The 13,442-nt window shown below is 45.2% G+C and overlaps 1 protein-coding gene across 2 annotated transcripts in view; it reads right to left on the reverse strand.

The window, feature by feature from the left end:
- Window positions 1-13,442, reverse strand: part of sh2b2 (SH2B adaptor protein 2) — a 118,556-nt gene that overhangs the window by 66,865 nt on the left and 38,249 nt on the right. The window contains exons 1-2 of one of the 2 annotated variants that reach the window (XM_078225215.1): window positions 9,266-9,371; window positions 7,263-8,140 (exon numbers count right to left, since the gene is read on the reverse strand). In XM_078225215.1, coding sequence (XP_078081341.1) covers window positions 7,263-8,114 — 852 coding nt within the window. In that variant the 5' untranslated portion in view covers window positions 8,115-8,140; window positions 9,266-9,371. Of the gene's footprint in view, window positions 1-7,262; window positions 8,141-9,265; window positions 9,372-13,442 lie in introns of those variants that run through there. The other variant, XM_078225216.1, reaches the window with a different exon arrangement.

Genomic DNA, 13,442 nt, shown 5'->3' on the forward strand with positions numbered 1-13,442 from the left:
ACAGAAGATAAGTTAAGGGACAGGAAACAGGAAGTAGGGAATAAGAGAGCATTTTCAAATTGACAGATTGTGATGAATGGAGTGCCACAAGGATCAACACTGGGACCTCAGCTATTTACAATCAATATCATTGACCGAGACAAAGAGACAGACAGTAAAGTTTCTAGATTTGCTGATGCTACATGGAACATAGAACAGTACAGCACAGAACAGGCCCTTCGGCCCACGATGTTGTGCCGAGCTTTATCTGAAACCAAGATCAAGCTATCCCACTCCCTCTCATCCTGGTGTGCTCCATGTGCCTATCCAATAACCGCTTAAATGTTCCTAAAGTGTCTGACTCCACTATCACTGCAGGCAGTCCACTCCACACCCCAACCACTCTCTGCGTAAAGAACCTACCTCTGATATCCTTCCTATATCTCCCACCACGAACCCTATAGTTATGCCCCCTTGTAATAGCTCCATCCACCCGAGGAAATAGTCTTTCAACGTTCACTCTATCTATCCCCTTCATCATTTTATAAACCTCTATTAAGTCTCCCCTCAGCCTCCTCCGCTCCAGAGAGAAAAGCCCTAGCTCCCTCAACCTTTCCTCATAAGACCTACCCTCCAAACCAGGCAGCATCCTGGTAAATCTCCTCTGCACTCTTTCCAGCGCTTCCACATACTTCTTATAGTGAGGTGACCAGAACTGCACACAATATTCCAAATGTGGTCTCACCAAGGTCCTGTACAGTTGCAGCATAACCCCACGGCTCTTAAACTCCAACCCCCCTGTTAATAAAAGATAACACACTATAGGCCTTCTTCACAGTTTTATCCACTTGAGTGGCAACCTTTAGAGATCTGTGGATATGGACCCCAAGATCTCTCTGTTCCTCCACAGTCTTCAGAACCCTACCTTTGACCCTGTATTCCACATTTAAATTAGTCCTACCAAATTGAATCACCTCACATTTATCAGGGTTAAACTCCATTTGCCATTTTTCAGCCCAGCTTTGCATCCTATCTATGTCTCTTTGCAGCCTACAACAGCCCTCCACCTCATCCACTACTCCACCAATCTTGGTGTCATCAGCAAATTGTATCACCCTTCAGCCCCCTCCTCTAAGTCATTAATAAAAATCACAAAGAGCAGAGGACCAAGCACTGATCCCTGCGGCACTCCGCTAGCAACCTCCGCTACAAAATAAGCTATGAGGAGGATACAACAAGATAGTATACAATAGTCAGCGAGAATTGGAGGAGCAAATCAGCAGAGAGATAGCTGACAACTGCAAGAAACACAAAGTTGTGATAGTAGGGGATTTTAATTTTCCACATATAGATTGGGACTCGCATACTGTTAAAGGTTTAGACGGGGTAGAGTTTGTAAAATGTGTTCAGGAAAATTTCCTACATCAGTATATAGAGGTGCCAATGAGAGAGGATGCGATATTGGATCTCCTATTGGGAAATGAGTTAGGGCAGGTGATGGATGTGAGTGTGAGGGAACACTTTGGATCCAGTGATCATAATGCCATTAGTTTCAACCTGATCATGGATAAGGATAGATCTGGTCCTCGGGTTAAAGTTCTCATCTGGAAAAAGGCCAAATTTGATTAAATGAGAAGGGATCTGGGAAGTGTGGATTGGCACAGGCTGTTCTCTGGTAAGGATGTAAATGGAAAGTGGGAGGCCTTCAAAGGAGAAATTTTGAGAGTGCAGAGTTTGTATGTTCCTGTCAGGATTAAAGGCAAAGTAAATAGGAATAAGGAACCTTGGTTCTTGAGGGAGATTGTAACACTGATTAAGAGGAAGAGAGAGTTGTTTGAAATGTACAGGCAGCAAGGAACAGATCAGATGCTCGAGGAGTATAAAAAGTGCAAGAAGCTACTTAAGAGGGAAATCAGGAGGGCTAAAAGACGACATGAGGTTGCTTTGGCAGACAGAGTGAAGGAAAATCCAAAGAGCTTCTATAGGTATGTTAGGAGCAAAAGGATAATGAGGGATAAAATTGGTCCTCTTGAAGACCAGAGTGGTAGACTCTGTATGGAACCAAAAGAGATGGGGGAGATACTAAATGGTTTTTTTGCATCCGTATTTACTGAGGAAACGGGCATGGAGACTACGGAAATAGGGCAAACAGGTAGGGAGGCCATGGAACCTTTACAGATTAAAGCGGGGGGAGGTGCTCGCTGTCTTGAGGCAAATCAGAGTGGATAAATCCCCAGGACCGGACAGGGTATTCCCACGGACCTGGAGGGAAGCTCATGTTGAACTTGCCCTGGCAGACATATTTAAGATGTCAGTATTCACGGGGGAGGTGCCAGATGATTGGAGGGTGGCTCATGTTGTTCCGTTGTTTAAAAAAGGTTCCAAAAGAAATCTGGAAAATTATGGGCCAGTAAGTTTGACGTCGGTGGTGGGCAAGTTATTGGAAGGTGTGATAAGGGATAGGATCTACAAATATTTGAATAGACAGGGACTTATTAGGGAGAGTCAACATGGCTTTGTGCGTGGTAGGTCATGTTTGACCAATCTATTAGAGTTTTTCGAGGAGGTTACCAGGAAAGTAGATGAAGGGAAGGCGGTGGATGTTGTCTACCTGGATTTCAGCAAGGCCTTTGACAAGGTCCCTCATGGGAGGTTAGTTAGGAAGTTTCAGTCGCTGGGTATACATGGGGAGGTAGTAAATTGGATTAGACACTGGCTCAATGGAAGAAGCCAGAGAGTGGTTGTGGAGGATTGCTTCTCTGAGTGGAGGCCTGTGACTAGTGGTGTGCCGCAGGGATCGGTGTTGGGTCCATTGTTGTTTGTCATCTATATCAATGATCTGGATGATAATGTGGTAAATTGGATCAGCAAATTTGCTGATGATACAAAGATTGGAGGTGTAGTGGACGGTGAGCAAGGTTTTCAAAGCTTGCTGAGGGATTTGGACCAACTAGAAAAACGGGCTGAAAAATGGCAAATGGAATTTAACGCAGACAAGTGTGAGATATTGTACTTTGGAAGGACAAACCAAAGTAGAACATACAGGGTAAATGGTAGGACTCTGAAGAGCGCAGTTGAACAGAGGGATCTGGGAATACAGGTACAGAATTCCCTAAAAGTGACGTCACAGGTAGATAGGGTCGTAAAGAGTGCCTTTGGTACATTGGCCTTTATAAATTGGAGTATCGAGTATAAAAGTTGGAGTGTTATGGTAAGGTTATATAAGGCGTTGGTGAGGCCGAATTTAGAGTATTGTGTAAAGTTTTGGTCACCTAGTTACAGGAAGGATGTAAATAAGGTTGAAAGAGTGCAGAGAAGGTTCACAAGGATGTTGCCGGGACTTGAGAAGCGGAGTTACAGAGAAAGATTGAATAGGTTGGGACTTTATTCCCTGGAGCGTAGAAGATTGAGGGGAGATTTGATAGAGGTGTATAAGATTTTGATGGGTATAGATAGAGTGAATGCAAGCAGGCTTTTTCCACTGAGGCTAGGGGAGAAAAAAACCAGAGGGCATGGGTTAAGGGTGAAAGGAGAAAAGTTTAAAGGGAATATTAAGGGGGGCTTCTTCACGCAGAGAGTGGTGGGAGTGTGGAATGAGCTGCCGGATAAAGTGGTAAATGCTTTTAACATTTAAGAAAAACTTGGATGGGTTCATGGATGAGAGGGGTGTGGAGGGATATGGTCCAAGTGCAGGTCAGTGGGACTAGGCAAAAAATGGTTCAGCACAGACAAGAAGGGCCAAAAGGCCTGTTTCTGAGCTGTAATTTTCTATTGTTCTAAGATATTACCAGATTAAGTGAATGGGTAACAAGGTGACAGATGGAGTATGGAAGTGAGGATTTTCATTGCGGTGAAAATAATAAAAGCAGAATATTATTTAAAAGACATGAAACTTGTTAATGTTAATTTTCAGAGAGACTTGGGTGCTCTCATACTGGTATAAAAAACAAAGTTAGAATGCAGGTTTCGCAGCAGTTCAGAAAGCAAAGGACATGTTGTTCTTCATTACAAGGAGATTGGAGTATAAGAATAAAGAAATCTTGCTACAGATGTACGGAGCTTTGGTCGACAACATCTGGAATACTGGATGCAACTTTGGTCTCCATATTTAAGGAAGGGTATATCTGCATTGAAAGTGAAAGTTCGCTAGATTGGTCCTTAAGGTGAGAGAGTCTGTATTCTCTGCCGTTTCGAAAGATCAGTAAGAAGTCTCACAACACCAGGTTAAAGTTCAACAGGTTTATTTGGTAGCAGAAGCTTTTGTAGTGTCGCTCCTTCTTCAGGAGAGTGAAGAGTTGTGTTCACAAACAGGGCATACATAGATGCAAACTCAATTTACAAGATAATGTTTGGAATGCAAGTCTTTACAGGTAATCAAGTCTTAAAGGTACAGACAATGTGAGTGGAGAGAGGGTTAACCACGGGTTAAAGAGGTGTGTATTGTGTCCAGCCAGGACAGTTAGTGAGATTTTGCAAGCCCAGGCAAGTTGTGGGGGTTACAGATAGTGTGACATGAACCCAAGATCCTGGTTGAGGCTGTCCTTACGTGTGTGGAACTTGGCTACCAGTTTTTGCTCAGTGATTCTGCGTTGTCGTGAAGGCCGCCTTGGAGAACGCTTACCCAAAGATCAGAGGCTGAATGCCCGTAACTGCTGAAGTGCTCCCCAACAGGAAAATACACTCCTCCCTGGTAATTGTCGAGCGGTGTTCATTCATCCATTGTTGTAGCACCTGCATGGTCTCGTCAATGTACCATGCCTCGAGACATCCTTTCTTGCAGCATATCAGGTCGACAACAGAGGTTGCTGTGGCAGGGTTGTGTGGTGTCGTGGTCACTGTTCTCCTGAAGGCTGGGGATGGCCTTGGCGAGATGCTCATCTTCATCGATGACACGTTGAAGGCTCCGGAGAAGATGTCGTAGCTTCTCCGCTCTGGGGAAGTACTGGACGATGACTCATCGATGAACATCTCACCAAGACCATCTGCACACCCCCACTTCTTGCCTTCAAACAACCACACAACTTCAAACAGACCATTGCCCGCAGCAAACTACCCAGCCTTCAGGAAAACAGTGACAATGACATCACACAACCCTGCCACAGCAACCTCTGCAAGACGTGCCGGATCATCGACATGGATGCCATCATCTCACGCGAGAACACCATCCACCAGGTACACAGTACATACTCTTGCGACTCGGCCAACGTTGTCTCCCTGATACGCTGCAGGAAAGGATGTCCCGAGGCATGGTACATTGGCGAGACCATGCAGATGCTACGACAATGGATGAATGAACACTGCTCGACAATCACCAGGCAGGAGCATTCTCTTCCTGTCGGGGAACACTTCAGCAGTCACGGGTATTCAGCCTCTGATCTTCGGGTAAGCGTTCTCCAAGACGGCCTTCACGACACACGACAACGCAGAATCGCCGAGCAAAAACTGGTAGCCAAGTTCCACACACATGAGGACAGCCTCAACTAGGATCTTGGGTACATGTCACACCTTCTGTAACCCCCACGACTTGCCTAGGCTTGCAAAATCTCACTAACTGTCCTGGCTGGACACAATACACACCTCTTTAACCTGTGCTTAACCCCCTCTCCACTTACATTGTCTGTACGTTTAAGACTTGATTACCTGTAAAGACCAACTTGTAAATTGAGTCTGTATCTATGTAGGCCCTGTTTGTGAACACAACTCTTCACTCACCTGAAGAAGGAGCGACACAACGAAAGCTTCTGCTACAAATAAACCTGTTGGACTTTAACCTGGTATTGTGAGACTTCTTACTGTGCTTACCCCAGTCCAACGCCGGCTTCTCCACATCATGGTTTCAAAAGATGACAGTGATCTCATTGAAACAAGCAAGATTAAGCAAGTCGTCCGGAGGATACAAAATAAAGTCTGCAAAGTGACATAGGTAGTTGAATTGAGAGGGCAAAAAAATTGGCAGATAGAGTATGAAGGAAAATGTAAGATTGTCCACTGAAGGATGAAAAAGCAGAATATCGTTTAAGTGGAGAGAGACTGCAGAACACTGCAGTACAGAGGGATCTGGGTGTCCTTGTAAATGAATCATAAAAGGTTAGTGTGCAGGAACAGCAAGTAATTAGGAAGGCAAATGGAATGTTGGCCTTTATTAGAAGGGAGATACAGTATAAAAGTAGGGAAGTCTTGGTGAGACCGCACCTAGAGTGCCGTGTACAATTTTAGTCTCCTTAAGAAGGGATTTACTTGCATTGGACACAGTTCAGAAAAGATAGAGTAGACGGATTCCTGGGATGAACTTTCTGTCTTTTGAGAAAAGATTGAGCACGTTCAGTTATAGAGTCATACAGCACAAAAGAGGCCCTTCAGCCCATCGTGTCTGTGCCGGTCAAAGACAAACCTCCCAACTATTCTAATCCCATTTTCCAGCACTTGGCCCATAGCCTTGTATGCCTTGGCATCGCAAGTGCACATTTAAATACTTCATAAATGTTAGAGTTTAGATGAATGAGAGGCAATCTTATGGAAACATACAAGGTTCTGAGGGGGTTTGAGAAGGTGGACGTTAAGAGGATGGACCCCCTCATGGGGAATCTAGAACTCAAGGGCACAGTTTAAAAATAAGGGGGGTCTTCCATTTAAGATGGAGATGAGGAGAGTTTTTTTTCTCAGAGAGATGTTAGTGTTTGGAATTCTCTTCCCCAGAGAGCTAGGGTCATTGAATATATGAAAGGCTCAGTTGGATAAAGTTTTCTTCAATAAGAGAGTCAAGGGTTATGAGGACAGGCGGTGGAGTGGAGGTCACATCAGATCAGCCATAATCTTCCTGACAGGCGGACAGGCAGGAGGTGATATCTTTCCAATCAGAGGGTCATGTGTCTCTGCAACTCTCTTTCTGAAAAGGCAGTGGAAGCAGAGTTTTTGAATAATTTTTTAGGCAAGTTGGATAGATTCTTGGTAAGTCAAGGGTGGTGATAGGTTATCAGGGGATAGGCAGGATGCAGGTTTGAGGTTACTATCAGATCAGCCTTATTAAATGGTGGCTCTAATTTTAAACATTGTGCCCCTTGTTCTGGAATCTCCGTCAGAGCAAATCTACCCCATCAAACCCCTCATTCAGATCAAACCTCAACCTTCTAGGCTCAAGGAATACAAACCAAGTTTAAGCAACTTGTCCTCGGAATTTAATTAATCCTCAAATCATTTGGGTGAAGCTGGACTGTACCCTTAAGGTGGGCTTCTGCTAGCTTTTGTGCTGTCAAGGCCTTGATGGTGAGAGTCTCTGATCTTACCTTTGGTGGTACATAAAATTCCAAGAGAAATCGTTCTCCTTCCACTCTCACAGCTTTTCGTAATAACAGTCGACACTTTTGCCACTGCATACTGCTCACACAGTTAGTGTCATCAGCCACCATGTACCTCAACATGCCTTCTCTTTGGATGTCCAGTAGTTCCACTTTAGCAGATGATGACCGTGTCAAACGTAAACGCTCTAGTTTGTGGCTCCATTTGTCACGGACCTCACTTTCTAGTTTGCTCCCTGAAGAGTCTTCAGCCTCAGGCCTCCTGCCGTGCCCAGTGTCAAGTAGTGGTTCTGCCGAGGGCTTCCATTGTAAAATTTCTTTCATCCCATCCACCATGCATATGCTCATGTTCCGCAAAGAAAACCCTTTTTTAAACTTTGGTCTGCCAGAAACACTGACAGAAACGTCCTCCGAACTCCGGGAGTGGCCAAAATTGGACATGTTCCAGATCTGCGCCTGCCTGAGATACCTGCTCGAGGTTGATGTGTTGTCTATACTCTCAAGGAAATCAGAATTTTTCTCTTTCCTTTGGAGAGCTTCTTTATTGTAAGGCAGCTGACAATTCTGGATGTCGGAGAACGGAGCAATGTTATATTTGACCGGGGAGTCTGATAGATATGGCCTATTCACCTCCGAAGCAAAGTACTCCACAAAATGGGAAACAAAGTGTTGTGAGAAAGTGGTCTCTATTCCTGGACACTCATAATGAGGATTTGCACTTAGAAATATCCGGAAGTTCTTGGCAAATTCAGTTGCAGCAGCTCGTGCCTGCTCCTCGCAGAACTCCTTCCAGTCTGGAAATTGTTGTAAAGAATCCTGATTTTCAGAATCACCATTCATGACGAATTCACTGAAGCCCAATTAAGCTGTACAAGGGGAGAAAAAAACTTTTGTTACCTCTAATGCTGGCAGTCTTACAGTGAGCACCAGCACGTTGTCCATCTAGAATAGTGAATGATCAACACATTTCAGAATCAAAATCCTGCCAATTGGATCATTCTTTTCTTAATTCATTCACGAGATGTGGGCATGGCTGGCTAGGGTAGTATTTATTGCCCAACCCTAATTGCCCTTGAACTGAGCGGTTCACTCAGCCGATTTCAGAGGGCACTTAAAGAGTCAACCACATAGCTTTGGGTCTGGAGTTACATGTAGGCCAGACCAGGGAAGGACGGCAGATTTCCTTCCCTAAAGGACATTTGGGAACCAGATGGGTATTTACAACAATCAATGATAGTTTTGCGGTCAGTATTACTGAGAATAGCTTTCAATTCCAAATTTATTAACTGAATTTAAATTCCATCAGCTGCCATGGTGGGATTTGAACCCATTTCTCCAGAATATGATGCTGGGCCTCTGAATTACCAGTCCAGTAACATTACCACTACACCACCATCCCCTACCCCCTTCCCCAGAACGAAAAGTGGCCATTTCGACCCTCATGGTTCTTTGAAAGGGCTGTCCATTAATCCCACTCACCAGCTCTTCCCCATAGCACTGAAATATTTTCCTTTGCAATTTTATATCCAATTCCTTTTTTGAAGGTTACTATTTTGAATCGGTTTCCACTGGTTTTCAGGTAGTGCATTCCAGGTCATACCAGCTAACTCCATAATTAAAGCTGTCGCCTCATTTACCCTCTGTTCTTTTGCCAGATTCTTGAACCATCAAATTCTAAAGGTTTCCATGATCAAGTTTGAACAAGGTCTCTTCCCTTTTTAAATAAAAAGGCAAAGGCAACCTCTAAAATGGTTTAGACTCCAAGAAAGGACTTTGCCGTCTGGGTCTCAGCTTACTGTGACTAAACGGGTTTAGTGGTTGCGTGTTGTGAATATTAACCAGATGAATTAGAAGCTACTTCAATGCTTGAAACAGCAGAGAGAAGGGAAGAAAAACAGAACATTCAGGTTACCACACAGTGGACAAATGAAAGATAATTCACTGGCTGAGTGAACGCAAACCCACAGCAGCCCAACTCCACATCAACTCACATTCAGCTCAGCTCCTGTTCCCCTCACTGTGCAGATTGTCAATTGTAATCTCTACCTCCCACTGCCACTCTCAGCCAGGGCCAAAGAGGAACAGTACCCTGTTCTCTATGTGCTCACTAATTCATGTGATATTATTCAAGATTAGTCACAAGACGGGTGACCGTATTGTGTCGTCAGTTAGACAAGCTTGTGAGTGAGATATAGTCTAACTCAGCAAAGAATGGTGTGAAAATTGCAGAATTGCTGACCAACGATTAGTACGTATATATTTTATATTTATGTGTACATACCGTCAATCGTTGCGCAATATATTTTTAAAATAAATGATACAGGAAATAGTTACTTCCTGCTGACAATGCAAGTTGAGAGATGGAGCAGGATGTGTTTGAGTTTGATACAGTAAAGAACATTCAGGAAGGCAGCAGATTTTCTTATTAAGGTCATCACAATCCATTTTCCCTTTAACTCATTGTCATTGACTCACCATCAAAGCCAGAACATGATTTGTAGGCGAGGCCTTGTTGCCATTTTTACACTGGTCCAGATGTGTAATTCACCACCCCATTTCTTTATTAACCCCTTTCCCCCACTGAGGCCTGAATTTTCACACAGTTGTGAAAATGGCTCCAGAGGCCTGAATCCGCAAGTCCTTCCCCTAAACCCATCCCCATCATTTTCACAGCTTGATGGATGTGGAGCAAACTTTGCATATCCATGGTTCACGGAGGCAGCTGTTCAAGTGCAGTTGCCTTCAGTCTGGTCCGATTTCCACAAGGCGGGGAGCAGGTAGTTCAGTGTGTACCCATTTCCGCAAGGTGGGGAGCAGGTAGTTCAGTCTGGTCCGATTTCCACAAGGCCGGGAGCAGGTAGTTCAGTGGGTACCCATTTCCGCAAGGTGGGGAGCAGGTAGTTCAGTGTGAACACATTTCCACAAGGCCGGGAGCAGGTAGTTCAGTGGGTACCCATTTCCGCAAGGTGGGGAGCAGGTAGTTCAGTGTGAACACATTTCCACAAGGCCGGGAGCAGGTAGTTCAGTGTGAACACATTTCCACAAGGCCGGGAGCAGGGAGTTCAGTGTGAACACATTTCCACAAGGCGGGGAGCAGGGAGTTCAGTGTGTACACATTTCCACAAGGCCGGGAGCAGGGAGTTCAGTGCGTACACATTTCCACAAGGCCGGGAGCAGGGAGTTCAGTGCGTACACATTTCCACAAGGCCGGGAGCAGGGAGTTCAGTGCGTACACATTTCCACAAGGCCGGGAGCAGGGAGTTCAGTGTGTACACATTTCCACAAGGCCGGGAGCAGGGAGTTCAGTGCGTACACATTTCCACAAGGCCGGGAGCAGGGAGTTCAGTGCGTACACATTTCCACAAGGTGGGGAGCAGGTAGTTCAGTGTGTACACATTTCTCGGTGTGACAGCAGGTGACCTTTTTTTTTCTTTTTCTTTTCTCTTTCGTTTCTTAGTAAGAGAAATTAGCAAGGATGTCAGTGCAGGCAGTGCAATGTTCCTCCTGTGGGATGTTTGAGGTGAGGGACACCATTAATGTCCCAGCTGAGTACACCTGTAGGAAGTGCACCCAATTCCAGCTCCTTGAAGACCGTGTTAGGGATCTGGAACTGGAACTGGATGAACTCAGGAACATTCGGGAGGCAGAGACAGTTGTAGATAAAAGCTACAGGGAGGTTCATATTCCTAGGAATGAGGATACTTGGGTGACTGTTAGAAGGGATAAGAAGCAGTCAGTGCAGCGATCCCCTGTGGCTGTTCCTCTGTATAACAAGTATACCGTTTTGGATACTGTTGGGGAGGACGACTTACCAGGGGTAAGCCATGGGGTACAGGTCTCTGGCACAGAGTCTGTCCCTGTTGCTCAGAAGGGGGGGGAGGAGTAGAGCATTAGTCATTGGGGACTCCATAGTTAGGGGGATAGATAGGAGATTCTGCGGGAATGAGGGGCTCGCGGCTGGTGTGTTGCCTCCCAGGAGCCAGAGTCCATGATGTCTCGGATCGTGTTTTCGAAATCCTTAAGGGTGAAGGTGACCAGCCCCAAGTCGTGGTTCACATAGGCACCAATGACATAGGCAGGAAAAGGGATGGGGATGTAAGGCAGAAATTCAGGGAGTTAGGGTGGAAGCTTAGAGCTAGAACAAACAAAGTTGTTATCTCTGGTTTGTTACCCGTGCCACGTGATAGTGAGGAGAGGAATAGGGAGAGAGAGCAATTGAACACGTGGCTACAGGAATGGTGCAGGAGGGAGGGATTCAGATACCTGGACAATTGGGGCTCATTCTGGAGTAGGTGGGACCTCTACAAATGGGATGGTCTACACCTGGACCAGAGGGGTACCAATATTCTGGGGGGGAAATTTGCAAATGCTCTTCGGGAGGGTTTAAACTAATTCGGCAGGGGAATGGGAACCTGAATTGTTGCTCCAGTGTACAGGAGGATGTGAGTGGTGAGGTCATGAATAAGGTTTCAAGGTCGCAGGAGTGTACCGGCAGGCAGGAAGGTGGTTTGAAGTGTGTATACTTCAACGCCAGGAGCATCCGGAATAAGGTGGGTTAACTTGCAGCATGAGTTGGTACCTGGGACTTCGATGTTGTGGCCATTTCGGAGACATGGATAGAGCAGGGACAGGAATGGTTGTTGCAGGTTCCGGGGTTTAGATGTTTCAGTAAAATCAGAGAAGGTGGTAAAAGAGGGGGAGGTGTGGCATTGTTAGTCAGGGACAGTATTACGGTGGCAGAAAGGACGTTTGATGAGGACTCGCCTACTGAGGTAGTATGGGCTGAGGTTAGAAACAGGAAAGGAGAGGTCACCCTGTAGGGAGTTTTCTATAGGTCTCCAGAGATGTAGAGGAAAGGATTGCAAAGATGATTCTGGATAGGAGCGAAAGTAACAGGGTGGTTGTTTTGGGGGAATTTAACTTTACAAATATTGACTGGAAACGCTATAGTTCGAGTACTTTAGATGGGTCAGTTTTTGTCCAATGTGTGCAGGAGGGTTTCCTGACACAGTATGTTGATAGGCCAACAAGAGGCGAGGCCACACTGGATTTGGTGCTGGGTAATGAGCCAGGCCATGTGTTAGATTTGGAGGTAGGTGAGCACTTTGGTGATAGTGACCACAATTCGGTTACGTTTAATTTAGCGATGGAAAGGGATAGGTATATACTGCAGGGCAAGTGTTATAGCTGGGGGAAAGGAAATTATGATGTAATTAGGCGAGATTTAGGATGCATAGGATGGGGAAGAAATCTGCAGGGGATGGGCACAATTGAAATGTGGAGCTTGTTCAAGGAACAGCTACTGCGTGTCCTTGCTAAGTATGTAGCTGTCAGGCAGGGAGGAAGTGGTCAAGCAAGGGAACCGTGGTTCACTAAAGAAGTTGAATCTCTTGTGAAGAGGAAGAAGGAGACTTATGTAAAGATGAGACATGAAAGCTCAGTTAGGGCGCTTGAGAGTTACAAGTTAGCCAGGAAGGACCTGAAGAGAGAACTAAGAAGAGCCAGGAGGGGACATGAGAAGTCTTTGGCAGGTAGGATCAAGGAAAACCCTAAAGCTTTCTATAGGTATGTCAGGAATAAAAGAATAACTAGGGTAAGATTAGAACCAGTCAAGGACAGTAGTGGGAAGTTGTGCGTGGAGTCCGAAGAGATAGGAGAGGCGCTAAATGAATATTTTTCGCCAGTATTCACACAGGAAAGACAAAGTTGTCGAAGAGAATACTGAGATACAGGCTATTAGATTAGACGGGATTGAGGTTCATAAGGAGGAGGTGTTAGCAATTCTGGAAAGTGTGAAAATAGATAAGTCCCCTGGGCCAGATGGGATTTATCCTAGGATTTTCTGGGAAGCTAGGGAGGGGATTGCAGAGCCTTTGGCTTTGATCTTTATGTCGTCATTGTCTACAGGAATAGTGCCAGAAGACTGGAGGATAGCAAATGTTGTCCCCTGGTTCAAGAAGGGGAGGAGAGACAACCCTGGTAATTATAGACCAGTGAGCCTTACTTCTGTTGTGGGCAAAGTTTTGGAAAGGATTACAAGAGATAGGATTTATAATCATCTAGAAAGGAACAATTTGATTAGGGATAGTCAATACGGTTTTGTGAAAGGTAGGTCGTGCCTCACAAACCTTATTGAGTTCTTTGAGAAGGTGACCAAAGAGGTGGATG

The sequence above is a fragment of the Mustelus asterias genome, chromosome 12, assembly GCF_964213995.1.
Source record: "Mustelus asterias chromosome 12, sMusAst1.hap1.1, whole genome shotgun sequence".
Lineage (NCBI taxonomy): Eukaryota > Metazoa > Chordata > Chondrichthyes > Carcharhiniformes > Triakidae > Mustelus > Mustelus asterias.